Source organism: Cololabis saira, chromosome 1, assembly GCF_033807715.1.
Source record: "Cololabis saira isolate AMF1-May2022 chromosome 1, fColSai1.1, whole genome shotgun sequence".
Taxonomy (NCBI): Eukaryota; Metazoa; Chordata; class Actinopteri; order Beloniformes; family Belonidae; genus Cololabis; species Cololabis saira.
Window position 1 is genome coordinate 23,501,529 of NC_084587.1, and position 24,890 is coordinate 23,526,418.

Below are 24,890 nucleotides of genomic sequence, written 5' to 3' on the forward strand. Positions count from 1 at the left end.
CAACACTATTTCCTTTCGGTTAGTTTTGCATTGTTCATTTTAGTTTTATAAAAATCTTTATAAGTTTTTATTTCAGTTACAGGATTATTTTTTCACTCTTATTTTCATTTTTAGTCTTAGTTTTCATTAACTGTAACAACTCTGGATAGGATCAAAATATACCGTTAGTTTTAACTATCCTCTATCGAGCTTTTGTCAATAAATATCACTTAAATCCTACTGCATCCAGTCAGTCTACAAGAACAGCCATTACATTTACATCACATTATTACTACGTTTTTGTGTTTTCTGACCTGGTAGCCTGGACCCAGCTGATAGATAGCCAAGATCTGAGCAGCGCTGAGAGCTTCTGCGAACAGATAAACTGCCCCCATCTGACCACAGAACACACGGTTCACATCCGCCGTCTCCGAGGATCCAAGGAAACACTTGTCAAACGTCTGCAGATGGAGATGAAGGGAGGTGTTGATGAGGTATTAAAAAAATATATACAAAGGTTTAAAAAGGGACATAAAACAGTGATTAAATGAGAAATGAAGACAGGAGAGATGAATAAACAAGGACAAAAATAGCATGAAAGTAGAGAGAGGAAAGAACTCTTGTGTTAACAGTAGCTATAAATGGCAGCAGACAGACACCGTCTATGAGCACACGGAAACTAACTTGATAATGTCCCATTTTTCTCTGTTAATGGTCTGCAAGGCAAAATAAAATGTCTAGAATTATGAGACTGTGTCAAAGTGAAAATGCTACTTTGCTTTCTGTCACATCTAAAAGAAATACATATTTTTTTTAACATAATATAATAAAGTTGAACAATATCATATCTCAATATGACAGAAAGCAATCCTCTGGACTGCAACAATGGTTGGGGCTGGTAATGTCTGAATGGTGCAGCGTTAATATTAAGTCATTTTTCATTTCACCAGCCAAACTATTGAAAGATAATAATAAAAGGTGTTTGGAGTGATCTCAACACCAGTCCCTCTGGACTGAGATCAGGTGTGCTGGACAAAAAAACAGCATGGAAGCATGGAGGTTTCTTCTTGAATATGAACATTCCCGTTTGTGGACCGACATCTCTAACCCCAATATACAACACAGAAAATATAAAAAAATATATAACCATAAACACTGCCAGAACATATAGTCTAGCACTTGAAAAGTATAATAGTCTGCCTTCCAGCACTACAAAATCAATCACTTGGGAATTATATGTGTTTACTTCAGCCACTGTAAAAACCAAAACAACAAAATGATAAATTGAGCAAACTATTTTTTGGCTGAGTTCATCATACAAGAGCCAAGCTAGCCTCCTGTCCTGTTGAAAGTCACTGGCAGAGGCCTCGCAGTGGTGTAAATCCTCTAACATAACTTCTAAGATTACACCGTTTAATTATCAAGGAGAGAATATTTCACTAGAACAATAATCAATTTAACAAACTAGATAGAAATCATTAGAGTTTGAGGAAGCAGCCTCTCCTGACATATTAAAAGGATCATTTGCAAGGAAGAGAGAAAGCTCTTGAATAGTTGAAACTTACGTCACTGGTGTTGACAAACCAGGCGATGTCTCCATAGGAAGCCAGTTCTCCATTCACATAGCAGCTAATTTCACTGTTTTTCCAGCGGTTGTAGATGTGAACAATAGTCACCATGTACCACTGCAACAACAGAGCATCACACATCACATCAGTTGTGGTCTGAGTCTCTCACAGATAACACGAGATAAGAGTAGATCAGCAGTCTTTATGCTTATTCAATTAGCCTACTTCCACCACGTTTCAGCACTTGCTCGCCTCAAGATATGATCTCACCTATATAAATTGTAACTGATCTCCTTAGTTTCCAAACAGCAGAACGATGTTATCATAGTTACCTCAAGCCAAGAAGAACGTGTTAAAAATAGCATGTCAAATCAATTAAAATGTGTCTTCTGTGGCCTTGTGAGGTTTGTTGGTGTATGGTGGTGCCTTAATGCTCAAGGGGAAAAAAGAAACTTTTAAATTGTCCACAGGCGAAGGATTTCTCTGTCTGAGGGGCCGTGACTGGAGGGGACAGAGAGTTGGATAGTACTTCTCTCCCATTGCCCTCATTCCTGCATCTAGTTTCACTTTTCCCCAGAGTCAGGTAAGATGTGACACTTCCTTCTCACAGCGCAGTCTAGATTTAATATATGTGCACATATCTGTCTGCATGGAATGAGTAATGTGTGAGGCATCCTATGCTTTCTGTGATACGTGAAGTTTTTTTTTTTTATTCCCTAATGGTCTGCGTAACAGAACCCTGAACCCTGCTTAGTCCTTGCTCTTTTCTTACCTTCTGTGGTTTGAAGTCATACTTTACACAGTGCTGGAATCCTTTGCCTTTTGATTTTAATGAAGTCACTATCAAACAACCACCCACAAAATGTGCAGAGTAACCCAGGCCTTTACTGGTGCGGAAACTGAAAAAGAAATGAAGGGAAAACACAAAAGCGTAGCTTTAGTTTACATTTTTCATGCCAACTAAAAAGGGGAACACAGACTGTGTTTGGTAAATCGCACTTTAAAAAGGATCTCACAAGGATTAAGACAACACACAATCATTTCTCAACTTCATGGCCATTTTCAATCATATTCAGTGAGATGGAGCTCTTGTGTGCAATTAAGAGAATTAATCCCTTTTTAAAAAGGGCACAGGGCTGAAGAGTAACTATTATTACAGATGCTCTCAGACAGACTGCTGCCTGCCAGTTTTGTTATTTTAACAGAAAACCCAAACAGCTCTTTAACAAAATAACCCTCCGACTGTCTTGTTCATGAATTGAAAATGTGCACCAGTGACTTCAAAATGTGGCCGAACAAACTGAATATGTAAATCATCATTGTATACACATATTGTGACCTTTTTCTCTAAAGTTGCCACAATTACCTGAGGCTCTAAAGAAATGTCTGTAGCGAGCTTTAGTCGAAATACAACAAAAACGGTTCAAAAGAAAAGAAAAAAAAAACTGTTTTCTATAAGGTGTTTTGTGTTTTCCATTTTTTTAAGTACAGTAAATAAAGCATGACGTGAAGCTGGGTAGATAAAGATGAGGAAAGGGAATAATTCCACTCCGACCCAGGTCTCTGATGTCACAGTACCCTCCAAATCAGAACTACTCACTGTAGGAGAGGTGTTATGTTTTAGCCCACCACAAACACAGGGACAGGGCTTTGTCGCAGTTTTTTGAGTTGGCAATGACTTAAAAGTCAATGTTGTCATCACTTTTTTTTCACCCCTCACAATATGTTCCTTTTAAAGACCAGAAAATTAAATCCAATCGTCCAACACACGACTCGGTCATTCCTGTGTTACTTACCAGTACAAGTAAGGCTTGTCTTTGTCTACATTGATGTTGTTGAGAGGATCCATCCGGAGCCACGTGTGGAATGTAAATCCATTCTGGTATGGCCATTTTGCTATTGGAGGCAGAGCTATCGCCTGTCAGGGGAAACAGCAGAATAGAAGAGTATAGCAAGATGAAGCATTATCCTGCAGAATTAAATAACGCACCAAGCTTTTTAAAGGGATTGAAAACCATTTACTAATACAGTCAGTCAGAAAGTCACATCAATGGCCAAAAAATAAATATATAAATAAATAAACGTGATGCAAAAAAGATCTTTAAGAAAAAGCTGTTAAATGCTTCCCATAACCAACATTTCTTTTGGAGTGTGTCATTTCCATTAAGTTGTTGTACTTTATAAGAAGGACAAGAAGTACATGTCACAAAAGTACACGCTGATATGCACAGACAAGAACTGAGAAAGCTAAACAACAACAACCTTATTAGCAGAGGGAAGAAACCACTAACACATTTTACAAGGTGTGACTCGACCCAATAGTTTGCCATAGATTTCACACACCTCCTATAGTAGTGGTACTGAGGCAAGGCAGGGCATGGCAAGTTTATTTATATAGCACATTTCAGCCACAAGGCAATTCAGGGTGCTTTATATAATATATGAAAAGGGAATAGGAGGGCCGCTCGGTGGCGCAGTGGGTTAAGCAAGTGGCTCATGTACTGAGGCCACAGTCCTCCTGCAGTGGTGGCAGGTTCGAATCCCGGCCTGCGCACCTTTGCTGCATGTTATCCCCAGTCTCTCTCCCCTTCCTGTCTGCAACTTGAATAAAGGGCCACTAGAGCCCCAAAAAATTCTTAAAAGAAAAGGTCACACTGCAGTGGCAAAATAAAGAAATAGCAAGACTTAAACTAAAGTTAAACAAATTAGTTTTGAATCTATATTTAAAGGAACTGAGGGTTTCAGCGTTCCCACAGTTTCTGGAGGTTTGTTCCAGATCTGTGGAGCATAAAAGCTGAATGCTGCTTCCCCATGTTTGATTCTGATTGTGGGGACACAGAGCAGACCTGAACCAGGAGACCTGAGAGGTCTGGATGGTTGATATGGCAACAAGAAGTCTCTGATGTATTTTGGTCCTAAATCATTCAGTGATTTATAAACAGAAGTATTTTAAAGTCTATTCTCTGAGGTACAGGGAGCCAGTGTAAAGACCTCAGAACTGGAGTGATGTGGTCCACTTTCTTAGTTCTGGTGAGAACCCGAGCAGCAGCATTCTGGATTAGCTGCAGCTGTCCGATTGACTTTTTAGGCAGACCTATGAAGACACTGTTGCAGTAATCAATTCGACTGAAGATAAACGCAGGTACTACTGTGACATTAGTCCTTTGATCCTGGAGATTGTCTGCAGGTGATCGAAGGCCGACTTTTTTAGTCCAACTTTTTTAATGTGTCGTTGAAAGTTAAACTCTGAGTCCATGACTACACCCATATTTCGGGCCGTATCAGTGGTTCGTAGGTGTAATACCAGAAGCTCTGTGCTGACTCTTAAACGCTCTTCTTTTGGCCCAAGAACAACTACTTCAGTTTTGTTTGTGTTCAAATTAAGGAAAAATTACGACACATCCATTCATTTGTTCCTTGCATCTTCTCAACATTGGTATGGGCTCATTGTCTCCTGGTAACATTGTAATGTAAAGTTGTGTGTCATCTGCGTTATTATGGTAACTTAACTTGTTGTTTATTATTATTTGAGCAAGCGGAAGCATGTAGATGTTAAATGGGAGGGGTCCTAGGATAGAACCTTGGGGAACCCCACATGTAATTATTAAATGTGGCAGTAGTCCCTGTTCTTTAAGTAAGACTCAAACCAGTCAAGTACTGTGCCAGAAAGTCCGACCAAATTCTCCGACCGCTCTAGCAATATACCCTGGTCAACTGTGTCAATTGCTGAGCTGAGGTCCAATAATACCAGCACTGTAGTTCTTCCACTGTCTGTATTTATGTGGATGTCATTGAACACCATGACAAGGGCAGTCTCATTGCTGTGGTGAGCATCAAAGCGAAGCGTTAATAAAGTATTAGACACTAATAACAACTACAACTCCTGGTAACTTATAACAACTTATATTGCAATGTTTTTTTTTAATAATATTTTTATCCCGGTTTTTTCCCCATTTCATCACCCAGTGCTCCTACCTAACAGTCCTGAGCATTGTCATCCTCTACCAACCCCGGGAGGGCCCTGCACTGAGCTCAGGTCTCCTTCTTAACCTGAGGAGTGAGCAGGCCGCATCTTTTCACCAGACAGGGTGGGGTTTCTCCGGCCGGACGTAGCACGTGGAAGGATCACGTTATTCCGGCCGGATCCTCCCCACCCCAATATGGCGCCCCGGTTGGCCAGAGGGGGCATGTATAGCCCAGGACTGTTGCATGTTTTTGTGAGGGTAGCTCACATTGCTACCCAGGGGAACACGGGGAGAACATGCAAACTCCACACAGAAAGATCCTTTCGCCAACCCCACCCAGGGTGTGGGCACTGAAGTCATGGGGGAACTAACACGCACTTCAGCGCCCACAGCGTCCCCGGCGGGAATCGAACCCAGGACCTTCTTGCTGTGAGACGGCTGCACTACCTGCTGCGCCACCGTGCCCCTATTTCAATTTTTTTTTAATGATAATTTATCATTTATGTTCTGAGAAAAGGATGCTAAAATGAGCACATCATCATATCCCGTCTTCAGGCAGGAAGAGGAAAAAAACGTGTGGTATCCATGTGGTAGTGACATATGCATGAACAAAACGGCAAAATGTTTCATCAAAATAAAACCAACACCACACAGCAGCAATCAAATTATTAAATCAGAGGTATGTACATTAAAAAAATATTAACTTTCCTTTTTTTACTCATATGAAGTTTACTTACAGCAGCATTTTTCCCTGGAAAACTGAAGAACGAGTCAGGACCGTTCCTGTGAGCCATGTATTTTAGCACTGACAGAAGCTTCACAGCATGACGTGGCTAAGGAAAAACAAACAACAAAAAAGATTCAAAGAAAATTTGAGAACCAGATACAGTTTAAATAATTTTCATAGAGGACTACTGACATTTACACACTTACCACCTCGACTTGGAGGAAACAGTTAAGAATGTCGCATTGTAAAGACAATTAATATGCTTTAGGCAGGCAACAAACCTTAACTAAAGAAAGTAGTTACTTTGAACCATGTCATGAAACACATCTAGTTGTCACGGAAAGATGTTACTGAAATCATCGGTCTGCATTAAACTAACAAAATGACTACGGTGATTGATGAAACTATTAAAACCAGTCAAAACTCTCCAATGCAGCATCAGATCTTGGAAGGACAGTAGTGAACCACCATCTTCCAGGAGGAAATGCAGTCAGAAGAGGCAGTGTACAAACTCATTACACACATGCAGTTCATACACACTGCCAATAGCAGCTGATGGTGGCTACAGCTGCTTGTTCCAAATTTAACTATCAGGCCTCTAAATCATTTCTATTTTTTCTAACACGATGAATATCCTCAGTACATTATAAAATCAGCACATACCCATTTAAAAACACCCTGCTCCACCCACAAAGTACCCCACGAACTCTGGTATTATAGCCAAAACATGTTTTGTGAGGTCATGGTGACTGATATTCACAAAAACAGAATGTGCAGTGGAGTGGCGTTACTGGTTTTCCTTGATGAACATGGAATTTAAAAGCATAAAACCTTATCATCCTATTATGACATTAGTGTTACGTTTTTTTCTGTACATGTAGAATACGTCTTTAATTCACTGGGGTTTTTCCATGACTCCCAACTGCAGTAGCTGTGTCTTGTAGGTAATTTTAGAAAATAAATAATCTTCAGTCATCTATATGTGTTATCATTTGCCCAGTTTCAGTGTTACAGACCAACCTAGATTCAGTGTTTGTGTACATCTCCATGAACCAGCTTAAATAAATCATGTATTGGTGCTCTAGATCAAAGATCTGCAAAGAGTATTTGACTGGTTTCACATGATTTCTCACCCATGTGTGACAAAAGGTGCTCCCTGTGGGATAGCAGCAGTTTAAATGTTGCTATCACATTCCTCATGCAGGTCCCAGCAACCAAGACAGATGACCACGTCATGACTCTGACTCACCCACTGGGCTTTCTCTCCTTGCAGCTTACTGAAGAAAAGCTTCAACTCTTTCACTGTGATGCTGTAGCTGGCAAGGACACCCAACATGTCCACCAGAAGGTCTGCAAGAGACACGTGCACAAACACAACAGAGACTAAAGGTTACAGGCAGAAATATACATGAATTAGACTCGGCAAGACTGACAGGACAAAAATCATATAATTATTATTCATGTTCTTCTTTACTTTTTTTGTTTGTTTGGTTGATTGTTTGTTTTTTAAATTAGAAACAAATGTACCTAACAAAACAAACAATAAAAACCTTCTTGTCAATTTTATAATACAGAAGTTGGAGTGATTATGCTGTAAAAAGAAGCCAAGAGACTAGGACACATTTCTAAGAAAAGTAGGGTGAGCAGGTCCCAATTTAACAAACTGGAGACTTAAAATAGACGGGCCAGTCTAGGACTTCCAGCTACTGTGCTGTGTCTTATTAGTCATTACTCACTGATGACAGATCTCTGAGCACCGAGCCTTTTATTTAATGATTTAAAATGTTTTTCCCAGATCATCAATATCTGATAAAGTCATATCTTTTCATAAAAACACTTTGTGTGTCAGGTTTAAAAATTTAACCTTTACTGAGAAATACACACACAAAAACAGGACATCCCCTCCACTTAACCAACATAGCATGTACAGTATTCTAAATGGAATAGATTTATAACCATTTCTTTAAACTTCCTAGTAGCTGCTGGGATGTTTCGGCTTTGCTCGGCTGCACAAAGGCTCAAGGCCAGTGCTGTCCTATCTGGGAAAAGTTCACCGAGCCGAAGTTTAATTCATACCAATTTGCAGATGTGCTTCATTCAACCCTGAGACTTTGGGGGAAACTACGCCAGGCAGTTCACTGAGTAGAATGAATAACTGTACACGCAATAGCTGAAAGACAGGATAAAATTGTTCTCCACTGACTTTTTTTTTTTTTTCCTCTTCTCTAACTTGCTTCACACCTCCACACAGAAGGTTAAACGCAAAGATATGCAGCAACACACATCTTTGGTGGGCGGCAGAGGTGCTCGTAGTCAAAAACACAACAACACTTGCTGTAAAGGAAACCAGGCCCATATATCTAACCAGAGTTGGAAATTAACTCTCTTATTCCACCAACTAACCGAAGTGCGATGCTGGATGTTAATTATTTTAGCCGCCACTCATGTTTTGTTTTCTTCCAGCCACCATTTTCCAGTTGCACATTTTAGTATCAAATAGAGACTAGGCACTCGGAGTGAGACACATGCCGTCTCTTCCTCGTTCGGAGAAAGAGACAGCATGCGTGTCACCCACCCTCAGAAGAGGGGGAGGGATGCTGAATTGACAGAGTCTGAGTCAGACTCTGAAAACACCATTGTTTCCTAACCCTGCCTCTCTCTTTTTACACCTGCAAAAAAAAAAGCACATTGATGTTGTTTTATTTACTTTTAATGGCAGGTGTTGTACTTTCACTACTTGTCTAAAACACTATGTTGGTACTATTGCTTGGCTATATCGAACAAAAATCTTTGAGTATAAGACACAAGGCAATTGCTGATATATTCATATGTATTCTCTGAGAATATTTGAAATTAATATTAGCCTATTGATAGTATCCACATATTTGCACTGTGCCTATTGTCTGTTAGTATGACTCACCTCTTTTAACAACCTTTTGTGGCAGTTTGAGAACAATTACTGTAATTTTGACAGGAAAGTCTTCTTTGCTTTACCTTCCTAATTTAGTTTTTAGTGTTTTGCAGCTCAATACTAGAATGAATGCATACTAAAAAATGAATGAAGTTGATCAGAAATGCATCTTGCTTTCACATTGTCTGCAATGAAGTAAAAATAAATGCAGTTGCATAGGGCTTTTACATAATACCGACTATGAAATGGGTTTAAAACCAAAAAAAGAGAGAAGTTGAATGAACTGTTCTCAGTACCTGCAATCATGCTGTCAGTTGTTGATGTACGCTGCAGCACCAGGTGAATGAGCCCCACATCAGTGCACGCCTGCAGGTTACGGACACTTTTCTTGAGGATTGCAGTGAAGATGCTCCATATCTCCGCCTGACAGTTTGGCTCACACTTGTCCAGCAGTTCCACCATGCACACAATGCTCTCCGGTTCTTGGATGATGAAGTTCATCTCCAAGTCAAATTGGCCACCGACTAGCTGCAGAGCAAATTACAAAAAAAAGGAGAAAAGATGAAGACGAGAGCTTTTAAACAACCTGAACTAGAATAAAGTTGCTGTCTTTATTTTCATCAAAACACATATAGCAGATTAGAAAATTATAAATAAGTGTCCATGTGAAGTGTACTATCTCAAAGAGATGGTAGACATTAATGGTTAGGGAATATCCACTGCTCTCTCTCTCTCTCTCTCCATGTCTAAATGCAAATCTGACAAAAGGTTACAGAAAACCTTAGACATTGTGGAAAAACCAAAAGTATTGAATATAAGTAGCCATGTCAGTTAAACTAGGCTACACACCCAAACAGATCACAAAAGTTAAAAACTAAATCTAAAAAGGTCCTCTCTTCCTTTTAAGGGACAGTGGGATACTAACAGCCTCTGACACAGCCTTGCAGGCACAGCCTTGGGTTGAGAGTAATTTCATTTACAATATTCAATAGAATAAATAAAAAGCTTGCTGGGATCTGAACCTCGTCTTGACATCTATGCACAGCTTTGCATTTTATGCTCTTGTAGGTTTCCTTCATGTTTTTGTTTTCCTCTAAAGCCAGTGACACGTTGTTTTCTTCTAGCTAAAAGCTACAGTACACCCCTGCTATAAGACAGCAAATGTCATGTCAGCCTGCCACAGCAGAGACCTCCAGCAGAAGGTTGTTAAGGACCCAGTGAGGTATAAAGCTTGCCTTATTGCAAAGAAGTAATTTTGTTTGTGTGTAGGGAGGGAAAAAAAACAACATAAGCCATAAATGTCACAATGTCATTTTTTAATAGTTCTAATGGTAAAAGATAAGAAAAATAATCCTGGGTGTCAATTTTTTGAGCAAGGCTGTCACATTTAGAATTAAGTGCGACTGAATAAAAGCTCCACTTCAGTCAACATTAAACTGAGTGCGAGCGTGTATAATAAGGCTGATACAGCAGCAATATCTTTACATATGATAAAAATATGATGACTGTAAAATAAAAAGTGTTATCATTTACATTTTACATTTATTTCAAGCCACAGCCATCACAAATGCAAGCAAAACTGCTATCAGATGGATAGAAAATCCATCTATATAGTCATGAGAGGTGGAATAGTCTTTTGCTTATGAATGCTTCTACCTGAGTCCAGTGACCTGGAAGTATATAAGTAGAAACCGTAAGTATATACCGTAAGTAGAAACCACGATAAGAACTGGTCAAATTCTCTAAAGTGCTTATAACATGTATTTTATTATCTCACTTAGCCTTGGGAAACACTGGACCATCCAGTATAAAAAGGGAAGATTGCATCCTATATTTCCTTCAGGCTTCAACAGTCAAAATCAATATTTGCTTATTTTCATCCAGTCATACTAACTGTGATTAAATAAACTTGAAGGCAGGAAGAGGAGTAGTGTGGGCAACAGAGGTGAACAGCCTACAACAACATCCTTAATTTGTTAATAAACACTTTTACTTACCAATTTGAATAAATCAACCATGATAGGGTCAGAATATAAGATTAAGTTGATACATCCTTTAAAGAACATGAGGATTTATTAGGTAAATGGGCTTTTTGAATAATTTGTGAGAAGTATTTTCTAATAACAGGTCTCTCTCTGCAACCGCAACCATCAATACACCTAATTAGTCCACTTGTTCTAAACCTCCTATATTGTGTAAAAAACTTTTGGAATCAATTTCAAGATAGTCAAAATATTCAAAAAATGTAAAATATGGAGAGGGGAAAAAAAAAATCATTCAAAAAAGGGTCAGCTCAATGCAGAACTGCAAAGGCAAGCTGCCTTTGGCCTCCAGAGTTCTGAAATCACCAATATAAAATATTGGTGATTTTTATGCTACATAAAATATTTACTATATCATTTTCAGTTATTTATCCAGTGAGCCCTCTTGTGATCTCAATCTTTTTTACACTATGTAAAGTGTCACTCTGTTGGAGTGCATGAATGAGAGCACCAAAAGATTTGTTCACTCAAATCGTCAATAACACCATCAACACCACAAATATTGTTCCCCTCTTCATCTCCTACTGTGGTGGACAAAGAAATCAGAGATGCCAATGTCTCAAATTTTGAACACATTGAGCTGAAACTCTACAAATGGATCTCAAGGAGTAAGAATATTACATTTCAATAATTTTGATGATTTACGCCTAAAATACGATATTGCTAAATAATCTACTGAAACAAATCTGCATCATACAAAAATACAAATCAGTAAAACTTAACAACTTTCTGAAAAAAATTATCCATTTTAAGATAAATTCAAATGTGGTCAAAATATATACCAACAAGCTGAAATGGCAACACACATTTGTTTAAGTATGTTAACCGAAACAAATACCAAATTGTATCCATATCTGCCTGTTCCAAGTTGGACTATAAATCCCCAAACACCTATTATAGGGACTTGGCGGTGAATGGGTCTGCTTGCAGCCAGGCCGTCATTTTCAAATGTCAGGTGCCATTTTGCACCATTAACTGATTAATGAGCGTGACACAGTACATGAGTTCTCCATCCATCAGATCCAGCAGACCGAGGGAGCACAGAGGGGGCTGATATGAGGATGGCACAAGTGTCACATTGCAGTGACATACACTTGGCACGTACTTTTCATGAAAATAGGCCCAAGTTTGGATCCACTTTGTCACTCCCTGCAAACAGAAATATGTCTGAACTTAGGTCAAGTTTAATTAATTAAATTATCTTCTTTTAAAGTCTAATGGATAGTTTGTAACATGTTGCTTTCCTCCTTCACAATAACCTTTATTTGTAAGCGTTTTTCTGTCATAAAAACTCATACTAAAACCTTTTTGTTGATCAGCTCTTGCAACACAGCTGATGTATACCCACATTAAAAATAACAAACAAACAAAAAAAAAAAACTAACTTTGAAAATGGAAGCATAATTTTAGATTTACAATATTTCAAGTCTGTCTAACATTGACAATTGAGTTTCTTGCATGCCCAGTTCAGGAGCAGTTGAAAGGTTGCCAAGTCCGGCCATCACTACAACAAATGCAGCTCTGTGCCTATAGCTGCCATAAATGCCAGTGACTATGGGAGCTTGACACCAGATCCCTGGCTGGGTAACCCTGCCTGGCTGTTCTCTCCAGAGGTCTGCCTGAATTAATCATGGCTGAGCAGCCAAGCAGCCACTGGGGTGGAACACAAAGAGTAAACAGGCTTCCCTGGTCTCTATGGAGAACAGTGGAGGATGGCAGGAGCAAGTCGTACATTGTAAATTCCATAAGTTAACTTTGTTCTTGGCCTTCAGAGTTCAACAGTGCCTGAAATCAACATTTTTCCATTGGGATTTTCAAAAATTTTCAAAAGAATTTATAGGAATTAATATGGAAATTGTTATAAAAAAGCTGGACATTTTCAAAATTGCACATTTGCCTGTAAAAGGGAACTTAAATGCAGTTGGGGTAGAAAAAAAAAACACGTTTCAGTGCATTGTTGCTTAAAGCGATTACATTTGAAGTAAATTCAGTAAATTTCTACAGACAGCATTCTTCAATTATATGTACATGGCACACTTTGCTGTAGGGCTATTGAGGCCACATTCCCTGCATGCATCATGCTTTCCTTCATGACATGCAGAGATAATGTCTAGAATCCTGAACATCAAATCACATCAGGACTCGTAAAGCTGTGCCATTTAAAACAAAGGGGCTACATCCACTCATGGTTCAATAAAATGTTATGGGTAAACATATTTGATCTATGGTATTAAAGTTTTAAAAATTTAAAAAAGGGTTATATAAATACTCACGCAAGTAAATCATATGTGCTAAATGTATTCAATGCTACTTGTGTGTACTGATTTTTGCAAAATGTAGAAAGCAGAATTCAAGATGCAAATAATTGCATATTCTGCAGTTTGCTAGAAATAACAGATGATCACAATTTGCAGACTGTTGCATACTAGATGGCAAGTTTCCAGAAGTCTGGTGAAGTCTCCTTCCTTGCAAAGCTTTTTTGTTTTGCATGCATGTCTTTTATTGACGCACATTTTCTTTTTTTGAATTCATGTTTGTACATGATAAATTACCACAAATAAATTCCCATAAATGGCCACCAATTCTCATACATCACATGAAAAGTTTCCAAATTGGAGGAACTCCAAAACTTCCCAGTTTAACATTCCATGAAAACTTCCTGGAAACTTAACATCCAAATATATGATACACATTTTAATAAATACTTAAAGACTGAGTCTTATAGCTTGTTTTTAGAGTTTAGGAGAGAAATAAGTCATGTTTGAAAAAGCGGATGCAGTAAAGACTAACAGCAGCATCTTTTGAGATTCTCCTCACCATAATACATCTTTCTGCTCTTTCCAAATATATAAAAGCACAACTCCACTTAATTGACGAATGGTCACAACTGAGCAACAAGAGAAAGGTTTACTTTGTAAAACCACATATATTGGAAGGCTAAGCTGAACAACACTGTCTTTCTGAATCATCATCAATAGCTACGTAATGGTGAAGGTGACAGAAAGCAATACATGATGGAAATTTCAAGTCAAAGTGGAGCTGATTTTAAACCCACTTTATGGTAATAGAAGCGATCCTGTCAAGCTATGGCTACAGGGACGTGAATCCTTGTGTGGTTGTGTGTTGACATTAGTTCTTTTCATCCCTTAATGACTCTAAAATTAATTCTAATGATCTGAATATGAAGCAATTTGCATAAAGGGGATGAAAGCAGAAACGCACAACAGAAGAATGTCCATGTTAATATCTGCTGTTGCCAAACAATTCTGCAGTTTGTCAGGTGGCTTAAATAGGGATTTGAATTGATTCCGTCTGTCTTGCTGCATAAAATGTAAGAAACAGGCCAAGTGGAGCTGTATTAAAAAGTGTAAGTGTGTGGTATGTATAGAGTGCATAGATAGCATTAATAAAGCATTTAAAAAAAATATTTAAACAAAATATAATCTCAAGTTCAATTTGTCCTTCACAAGAATAGCTTAAACGGCTAGCTTGTGTCATAAGCCAGTTTGACTGGCTTTTAATGTAAAATTTAAAAAAAGGCAATAAAATACTCAATTAGGCTGTCAGAGTGACCATCACCACTGGCCTACTTTTTTCCAACAGCTCTCTTAACTGGATCTATTTTAACAAGCCGTCTTGTCAAACCAAATGCAGATGGGTTTATACTTCCATAACAGCGGGCCCCACCCCCACTCAAACCGAAACATCCATCATTTTGACCCAAAACGTGAGTCGTGATATGACAACATTTTATAATCCAGCTCTCCTCACTGCTGATAGACACTCGTACTTCCAACAAGCTGATGCGAGATGTTGAAACAGCTCCCAGCAGACAGGGAGGTCAAGCAAATCTGTGCTACTCTAATCTCTCTGGGGCTGCCAGTGATGTGGTGAAATGAGCGCTTGATGAAGTAGATTAGGGATAAAGGAGAGCTTGTCTTTCTTGAGGGGCCTCTGGACACAATCTTAAAAGACTACAAATGTTAAAATCAAAAGCTTAGTAATGTCAATACTAAATAACCCTTTTGGGACTAACACATTCAGTGATAATACTCTAAATGTCATTAAAATACCACCACCTTAGGTGAAGTGGTTCCAAATGCGAGGCATCAGGATGCTCAACCTTTCACAAAGATGATTGTAGGATTCCAAGAGCTCAACACCACCAATTTTAAAGAAATGTATTTATTTTATCAGAGTGGAGATTTATACACACAAACTATACACATGGAGAGCTTGAAGCCCCTCTGCCTGCAACAACATCCATGATATGCATCTTTGCAGCAATTACCAAAAGGTGAAGGGAAAAAAAAAATCTACTTCCACCCTGAACTACCGAGTTCTCATGTTTTACAACAGTCTGCCTGAGATCACGTAGACCGTGCCAGGGTATGAACACAACTTCAGATAAACCATTTAGTAAATAGCATATTACACTATGTCATTATTTGTTTAAAAGAAACTAGCCAAAAATGCCATTTAACAGTTGCCTCACTGCAGTCACAATTCAAGTTCAAGATTTATTGTCGTATTCTTTTATTTTTAACCTTGCAAACAAGTTTTTTTCAAATAGTTTTTTTCCAGAATACCCTTGGGTTCAATTACATAAATGACACAATATATATATGCAGATTGCATAACTTGCATCACAATTGTACCGTAAAGTCCGACAAGATCACAGAACCCTTCAACAGTTCCTTGAAAGGAAAACATCGTGCTTTAAAAAGATGTAACTTTGAAAAGAGAGAAAAGCAGACTGTGGTCTATTTTCTCCACTGTCTGGTAATTCAAGAGATAAATTAAATCACAGATTAAAGTCTTTCTGTTAGATATATCACCATGATTTTTTTCCCTGATTCAAAACAGTTCACAAAACCAACCACGTCACTGATTTTAACAGAAAAGCACTGCTGAAACTGAGACTATTATACCCTTTAAATTCATTATTTAAAAAAAATCATTTAAAAAAAAAAAATCAATAAATCATTAGGTTGACACCATTTTTTATGTCTGATCTGGACCAAGATGCTGCATTCTTTTCACTCTGAGGTGCACCATAAAAGAAAACCAGAGCACAGAGGGAAGAGGAAAAATATCTTAATAGCTGGATTTCTAATAATATCTTCAGAAAGGCAACCTGCCAAGTTACTGTTCTCAACAGTGGCTCACATTCATTTTATAATACATTAAATGTGACGATTCCAAGGCAGTAGTTTGACAAGGACTTGTCTTTTGATTTTTCATTTATTTTAGAGAACACTGCCATGGCATGCATAATACAAATACACCCAGCACTGGATCATATCAAATCAAATCATTTCATGCCGTTACATCACTTAGTCCACACTGAGCCATTTTCACTGTGATGGAAAGATGCTGACCAAACGACGAGAAAAAGAGAGCAACTACAAACTGAGGACCTCAAAATGAAGAACCGAGGTGCCTGTAGTCACTGTTCACTTGTGCACCAATTAGAAATAAGTTCACAGTTGCCATTTTTTTTTTCTTTTTTTATATAAAAATTGTACTGGTAAATAAATAAAGAGTACTAATCCTATTTCAGTCAGGCGTCATGTTGGAGGTCCAAATGTGCTTCGTAACGCTGACTTGCCTGCAGGTTTTTTGGCTTACGTGACACGTTCAGTCACAGTCTCATGTAGTTTTGGGGAGAGCAGTTACAGGGATGTATTTCCAACCTAGCATAGCATAGCATGATTCAAATTGTTCAATTTAGCTATAAAAGCTGACTGATGGAGGCTGGTCCCCAAGGATATTAAATTCTACACTTTTGCCCATTCCTGCTGTGCCCTACTGGTGCTTTTGGGGCAAACCTAATTTCAGAAAAGCAGAACACTGGAGATGACTGCTGTGGTTCCTCTGTATTCCCACTGACTTCATAAACTCCTCCTGCACCTTCACCCGACGACTCCTTGAATACTTTATAGGGTCACTCTTTTTATAATTAGCAACATTTGTGCCACCTCTGGAAACTGCAGCCTTGCATAATGACCATTACAGCATAAAATATCAGCATACTGCCTACATACTACTAATGCTAGATAGTTAGATCCCTCCAAAAACTCAAGACCAACTCATACCTTTATTTTTGGCAAAAACGGTGAATATTTTTGACCACAATCACAGCTATATTCCCATAATATAATTATTTCCTTCACAGCCTCAGTTGTGAAGCCTCTGGAGCACATATTTCTAGTCATCATATACTCGTCAATAAACTTTGACGAGACACCTTCCAGACAGAAGGGGCAAACCACAAATTTAGCACCAAGGTGGTCCATCTGAATGTGTCCAAAATGCCTAAATGGCCATGGCTTACAACATACTAGCACTTCTAGTATGATTAGCAGTAATCCTTTAAAACATGTAGAGTCTAAAACACAGCAGAGCATTTAGCGTGTTGTGACCATCTGGTAACTTAAATACATAAATCACTCCCAGTCAGCTTCATAATGAAGAAAATCCAATTTAGCCAGTCTGAAATGTTGATCAGTGTTAACTTAAAGATCTAAATGGTCACAGTTTGTATCTCCTGATTTGTTGCAAACCCTCTAACAGAGTTCTTGTTGGATACTTGACATTCCTTTTGGTGGAATTGAATTACATTTGTTGGGTTTCCTGGCACAGACCTCACTACACAGCACAGTCCACTACGTATTCCAACAGCCTCCGACTCATGCCAGACCTGTGCCTTGATGGTTCTGGGGATCTTTATAACCATTTGAATCAAACTCCTCGTGGCTGAGAACAACAAGATGGGTGTTCTTTCAGACCGAGGTAAAGTTGGTATTCTTCTGAACTATATTTACTAAGAAACAGCTCTTAAAATATATTGTTGACTCTGGGTCAAAAAGGATCATTTTAGATCTCTGTATGTTGGCACAAAAACTACCAGCTGCAGTCAGATTACCAGGAAGTTGTAAGACCTTGGAAAGAGAAGACATGGGGGGGCGGGTTTAGACTAAGCCAATCCTTGTCAATATGTGGAAGCCAGAAAACCAGAGAAAAAAAAAATAATAGTGGAGCAAGCTTTTATCACAGTTGTATGCTATTTTTCTGTGGTGCCAGGGCATTGATTTACTGTGAAGCGCTTTAGATCAGCCTGCTCTGCTGTTGTCTTCACACGTATTGTATATACATAAAAAGCCTTGTGCAATATATACCGAAAATGATTTTTTCTATGTCATATGGAAATGTCAAATGTGTAGTTAGATTAATGTAGTAACTGAGTCTGAAATTCTAATACTCAATCCATGTCCACTGCTAATCAACACAGCCTACTGTACCTAAGTATTTGAGGAAATAAAGTACTCATCTCACATGGTCGTGTACTGTATAAGTGACCTCTTTATTGTGCTTTCACTGCCAATCTAAGTCTAAGTTGGAGAATTGCTGCCATTGTCAACAAAAGGAAAAGGATTGTCCGGAAATGGCCCTCATAAGAGTCAGAGTCGTAGCCTCAAGGCAGTCTTAGTTTCCCTTCACAGTCTTGTCCGAATAACAGCAGATTTGTTAATAACAACAAAACATACTACTCATTTATTGCTCATCTTTCTTGGGAATAATAATGTTTGAGGGTTTTTTTCTGGATTTAATCAACCAGCATCACTGAGATCTTTACTGAAGAATATGTTTTCTGTTATATTTTGCCTGCAAGAGAGCAGAAATGGAAATATAATTTTACCATGAGATATTTTAAGCTTTTTATTTGTACACTTGCAGCATCCTATGACTGGAATTTGCAAAGTAGCAATGGAAATAAGTCTAGAATTATAGCAGGATTTGTGGAGGCGAAGAAGGGAAGAGATAAACAGTCATTAATGTGGAATTCCTGCCTGACTGGCTTGGAGCAGCGACATAAGAATTTCAACATGAAGGACGCTCCATTTATGGACCCCTTCAACAAAACAGGGAGTCTGTAAAGTTATTTTCGAATTAAAACAGTTTTGTTCAGTTCACAATATACTAAATGTTAGTATGTAGTGTACTTTAACTGTTAATATACACCTTTGGTCATCTTATTCCTTCTCAACTCCAACTTATATCTACATAAAGCTCACAATAAGAAAAAGAACTGTCAAATGCATGCTTCTTTACTGCACCATTCATCTATACTGATAAGTCTACTGTTACTGATTTGAGCAGGATTCTTCTGACGTGCTTATCTCTGTAACTGGCAGTCATGAAGTCAAACTCCATACTGAAAAAGACTCCAATCCCAATGCTATATTTGTCTCCTGTAGCAGATAACTACAACCTCTAACACTGAAATGATTTCCTCCTGTGATAATTATCTGTGTGCATACAGAATAAAGCACCAACGGCTGCTTTTCATCAAGCAATTACTATAAACACAACAGAGGTGGAGAATACACTTAAGCAACCCAACGCCTTACTGATCTTAATGTTTTTTAATTGTTTTGTTTTTGTTGCTCAAGCTGAAATTCCAGCAAGACGTACAAGGATCGCTAAAAATGATGGCCTAAAGTATCAGGTTCTGATGACTACATCATTAAATACTATAGATTACACATCTCTAACCTGAGTAGGTAATAAACAGGCGTATAGTAACTCTAGTCAAACCACAAACAACACATTTTTTTATCTGATTTGATACAAATGTAAGAGGTTCATTGTTGTGTTTGAAAACTGAAAACTCCTGAACAGGGAACCAGGAAACTGTCTGCACACTGCAGAATATCCTTGCACACTCAATCCTTCCTTCCACTAACAGGTTTCCTGTGGTTTGCCCTAAACTATGTCTGCAGCTTCCTCTGACAAGCCTAAAATAAATTCAACAAAAGGTTGTTCTTGAGGGCCACTAAAAACTGCACTGTCTCTAAGGACATTTACCACCCAGCGCTTCATTTCCAGCCCCCACTGTAATCTCAAAGTACAGTGATCCTACTTTCGGAGTAATTTGTTTGGTGCATTTATTTGGGTATCCAGTCCAAACATGTTTTGCAGCAACTGAGTTGATATTAACCAATACATTATAAAGTTCTTTGTACGCTGACTGAGCAGCAGATGTAAATATAAGAAACATAATATAACCCTTTCAGTAATAGCTGGATTTCTACCTTCAGCTATTTACTTCAAGGCAGTAGAATAAACATGTCTGTTTCCTCTGATGCTCCAAATTGTTGAAAGATAATCTAACTCATTGAAACATCTGTGATACAAGATGCCCAATTAATAACCTCAGTGATGTATAAGAATGGACGTGTCATCTTTGATATATTTTTGGGGATTTGGGATCAAGTGCTGCTTATCTGATGGTCCAGTGGATGTTTGATGGCAGTGCCAGTTACACGAGTAGTCATGTTTATTGGTTGATGTATCATTATTTAAGGATTTAAAAGAAAATAAATCCTGCCAACGTTTATTGCACGTTGAGTAATGTAAAAGCACGGGGTGTTATTTGCCACCCCGTCCCTGAAGGCGAGTTGAGGGGAGGGAAGGTGAGTCGGGAGGCGTTATCCGCTTAGATCCGCAAGGAGGTGTGAGCGTGTAGAATGATGTATTATTGTCACATCAGCAACATTAATACGCCGTCAGACAGGTGTAGTTTTCAAATGAGGATGGGTGAACATCAGGATGAGGGTCTTTTGGCCGCATTTTTTCGCATCTTGGAAAGCCCCAGTTTGTCATTTGTGTGGTCAATTGTTCAAAGAATGGACAATCCTTTGTGGTTTTGAACATAAGCCGGTTTATGGCGTCCTCGGCTCCGAGGACAACTAGCTTGCAGATCTCCTTGTCTGTCCAAATATAGGCCCTACTTGTGACCTTGTGCTGCTGTTGATACTCTCAAAAGACAACAACAAAAAAAACAACCTTGCCTGGTGGGCTGTATTCAGGTTATGTGATAACACACGACCACGGCCCCGTTCTGTTTACATTAGACCTGACCTGTGACTAAGTGTTCCCTCAGAGGAGAGTTAATAGCGGGGCCAGCTTGACTCGACACCCCGCATCAATGTCAATGTGAAAAGGACAGGCGACATTAGATTTGCGTGTTAAACATGGGGTATCCACCAATGTAAAAAGGGGCTTTTCTTTAGCTTCATAGCAAGAGACAGATGTGCGTTTAAGCTGGATACATTTGTTGTTCCACCATGGCACATTTTTACCCTTAAAGTAACTTCAAATCTTTGACGTACACTAAATTCATAATGGCAAACTTCCTCAAAGACATGCTTCCTCATGACTGCATCATTACGATACACTTGCTGACCTTTTGAATTACCACGTCCTCCGATGTCCTCTAATCCAGGGGTTTTCAATTCCAGTCCTCGGGCCTCCCTGCCCTGCATGTTTTAGATGTTGCCTTGCACCAACACACCTGATTCTAATTAATGGTCCACATAAGTTTGTCATCGAGGTCTGTACATCTATGTTGATGACACTGCTCCTTGTATCATGGTGTGCTGAAAGCAGGATAGCATCTAAAACAAGCAAGGCAGGGGGGCCTGAGGACCGGAATTGAAAACCCCTGCTCTAATCCATTTACTGACTTTACTCAGAAGTAAAATGATTAAGTTGAAGGTGTGTAACATTTGTGTAAAAAGTAAAGCATGCCAGCCCTGTTTCATTCTTGAAAGACTGCTGTGAGTGGAGCGTACCTAAATTGCCGGTATAAAAGGCCTCCTCAATTCCTGGTCCAATGACTGATCCATGACGCACAATCAACGTTTCAACGTCAGTTTAAAAAAAATGTGTTTGTCTTGCCGACAAACAATTCAAGATTTTATTGAGCTTTTGAAGAGGATTTGTTTGTATATAATAATTCAATTTTTTCATTACTTCAGTAAATATAATGCCGCTACTAATGATGTTGGAACATTAATATTCATTATTATATGATGTGGAGAAAATTAAGAATCAGATACGGTAGCATATTAAGCTGATTCAAGGCAGTGGTTCAATTAATTCACATGAAAAAAAAATGAAGGAAAAAAAGTCATTTGTACTGAGGATCCACAAAACTCCTTTGAATTCAGCAAATTAAGTAGCTGCATTTTTTTTTTTTTTTTTTACATTATTCAGTTTCTTCCACACATATATAATGAATTGCATTTATAAAGATTTGTGTCACTATTATTTTTGACTTTATTGTTTTTATTCGTTTAAATTGATTGTGGTGCTGATATAGCTCTAGTCATATATTAAGTTATTTGATCTTGCAAATAAATATATCACCAAGGTCATAGTGGATGTTGGCGTTAATAATTTTTTAAAGTTTATTCTGCAACAAATTAAATGCTGCCCGCTCTCATTTTGTCAGAGGGTCATCTATTTCTTGAGCACTGGCTGGCCTTCATCTCCCCTCCACTTTGTTGTGAAGATAAATTAACCAGCCTGCACACACACACACACATACACACACACACACACACACACATACACACATCTCCACTGCCTTTATCATCTTACTCTTGAAGTGGAGCCTTGTATCTTTAAAGAAAAATGTAATCATATCTGATATCACTGTGAGATAATGGCACACAATACTGTTCTCAATCATCTAATAGTTCTAATCATCTAAAAGGCTAGTTACAGATACGGGCAGCTCAAAATGAAAACTAGGAACAATATTGCATCCAATCATAAATACAAAAACCTTCGTAACTTCTAACGTCAGAAATTCTAAGCTACTGAAAAAGGCCCTACAAATTACAACACAGTAAATTCTTGGTTACATTTGATCCTGATGCTTTTTTTCTTTGAACGATCTGCAGCTCTTTTGTGCAGCATGAACTCCTCTAGGCAACAGATGAGTTGCTGCAGCAGTGTGTGAAATCAGGTCAGATTAAGGAATCATAGGAGTGTGCTGTCAGCTTTGGCCAAAGGCCAATTAAAGTTATATACTGCAGGTACAGATACAGACTTACTTGTATCACAAGCTCATTTGTTCAGTTAAGGACTTGTTTTTCTATTCATTTATTCGCATTAAAACGTAAAGATTTAGTGCTGCTGTTGCTCTGTGATGTAGCATTTGAATAATTGTATGCAAATATCTTGTTTCATCAATTTACGATATCTGGAGTTCAGCCATACTACACAGCTAGTAATGCAATTTCTACTAGGGGGCTCTGTTCTGGTCAAATTTATTGAAAGAGGCAATAAAAAGGTACATAATAAATAAAGTGTTGGTCCGGTTAGTCTTCAGTGTTGCAAGAATAGTTGGGGGGGGTTGAAAACAAAATGCAGTTTTTGCTCAACACGACACCCCTTCTATAATAATAACAACTCCCTTAGAAAGAAGCTGTCCCAGCAGAAACTGAATTTAACCTTGTTTTTAATTTAGCACCGACACTTTGACTGTTGTTGCAGAAGGTTTGTATGTGCACATGGTAGGTTTGCACAAAATTCCAGTTAACATGTATTTATCCAAAATGGAGTCATCTGCAGAAAAAAAAAAGAGTCCTGCCTCTGCATGAACCCATCACTAAACCCTGTCTGACTGTCCACATTTTACATGACTAAAACACATAGGAATGTCATGTCCAACACAATTACTACTTGATTAAAGGCTGAAACAAGGAGCAGGGGGAACAGAGATGGTGAAAACCTGGTTGAATATCAGAACGACCATCAGCACCCAGCTATGAAATAAAAGATTTGATTATGGCAGTGTAAAGTTGCCACATGCTGTAAATATTTGGGTGGTTAACTTGGTTAAAAGGCCACCCAAAAGCATTTGGCAACCCATTCACATATTTATATCCCCCTTTCAAAATAATGAATTCTGCCATTCAAGAACTGCCTCGAGCACTTTGATTCAGGCTCCTCACAACTTCTTCAATTCTCCTCCTCACACGGACACTTTACACAAGCCCTTCCCTTCCTAGAAAGCACACACCGGATCAATACATGATCTCACACACACAAAGTAAACTCATTAGGATCCACTGTCGGCCAATGTATTTTGAAAATTTAGACTTAACAACTTGCTGTTCACAATAGGAAAAAAATGTAACCTTTTGGACAAAAGTTAATTTGTTCTTTGCGAACAAAGCTGCTTCAAGCACAGACACGAAAGACCTAACAAAGGACATTACAGCAATGATCAAGAAACTGAGAAAATTTTGGACCAAATAGATGTGGCTACTAACTATGTGAATAAAGTCCATTTAATAAGCAGTAAATCTAACAAAAATAGCATGACCAAAAAGAACAACTGTTCACTTTTTGTTATAATTCAAATGTGCATTCTAGTCATTTGTCCAAGTTTTATTTCTTGCATCTCATTAGTTTAATTCTTTTTAACTTCACTTTTTTTTTTAAACTTCACTTTGAATTGTTTGGTAAATGAAATGTGCTATACAAATGAACCTGCGTTGCCTTCAAACAGGATGCAACGGCAGGAATACAAAAAATAAATAAACATCTCGATTCTCACCAACCATTTTAAGGCTGGTCTGGTTCCCTGAAAGTGGCTGACAAACTCCTGACTCCACATGAGCCGGTTGTGGTGGCTCACAATAATGATGCGTTTGTGTAGGTCTTATGAATTTATGCATTGTACGAATCAGTGTGAAAACTGGAAAGACTCGGAAGATGGACGAAAAGCACCTCATTTAGTCCCTTTACTAGGCTTGATAGAGTTAACCCATTTAATAACATCCCTTTTTTCCTTTGGGCTATCTTCATCAGAGGCCACGCATCATGACTATATCA

General features: G+C 38.4%; 1 protein-coding gene across 10 annotated transcripts in view; it reads right to left on the reverse strand.

The window, feature by feature from the left end:
* Nucleotides 1-24,890, reverse strand: part of lrba (LPS-responsive vesicle trafficking, beach and anchor containing) — a 198,615-nt gene that overhangs the window by 164,744 nt on the left and 8,981 nt on the right. For all 10 annotated transcript variants that reach the window (XM_061718440.1, XM_061718470.1, XM_061718425.1 and 7 more), the window contains 7 exons: nt 9,447-9,678; nt 7,489-7,589; nt 6,250-6,345; nt 3,344-3,465; nt 2,320-2,446; nt 1,545-1,664; nt 294-440 (listed from right to left, as the gene is read on the reverse strand). In XM_061718440.1, coding sequence (XP_061574424.1) covers nt 294-440; nt 1,545-1,664; nt 2,320-2,446; nt 3,344-3,465; nt 6,250-6,345; nt 7,489-7,589; nt 9,447-9,678 — 945 coding nt within the window. The remainder of the gene's footprint in view (nt 1-293; nt 441-1,544; nt 1,665-2,319; nt 2,447-3,343; nt 3,466-6,249; nt 6,346-7,488; nt 7,590-9,446; nt 9,679-24,890) is intronic.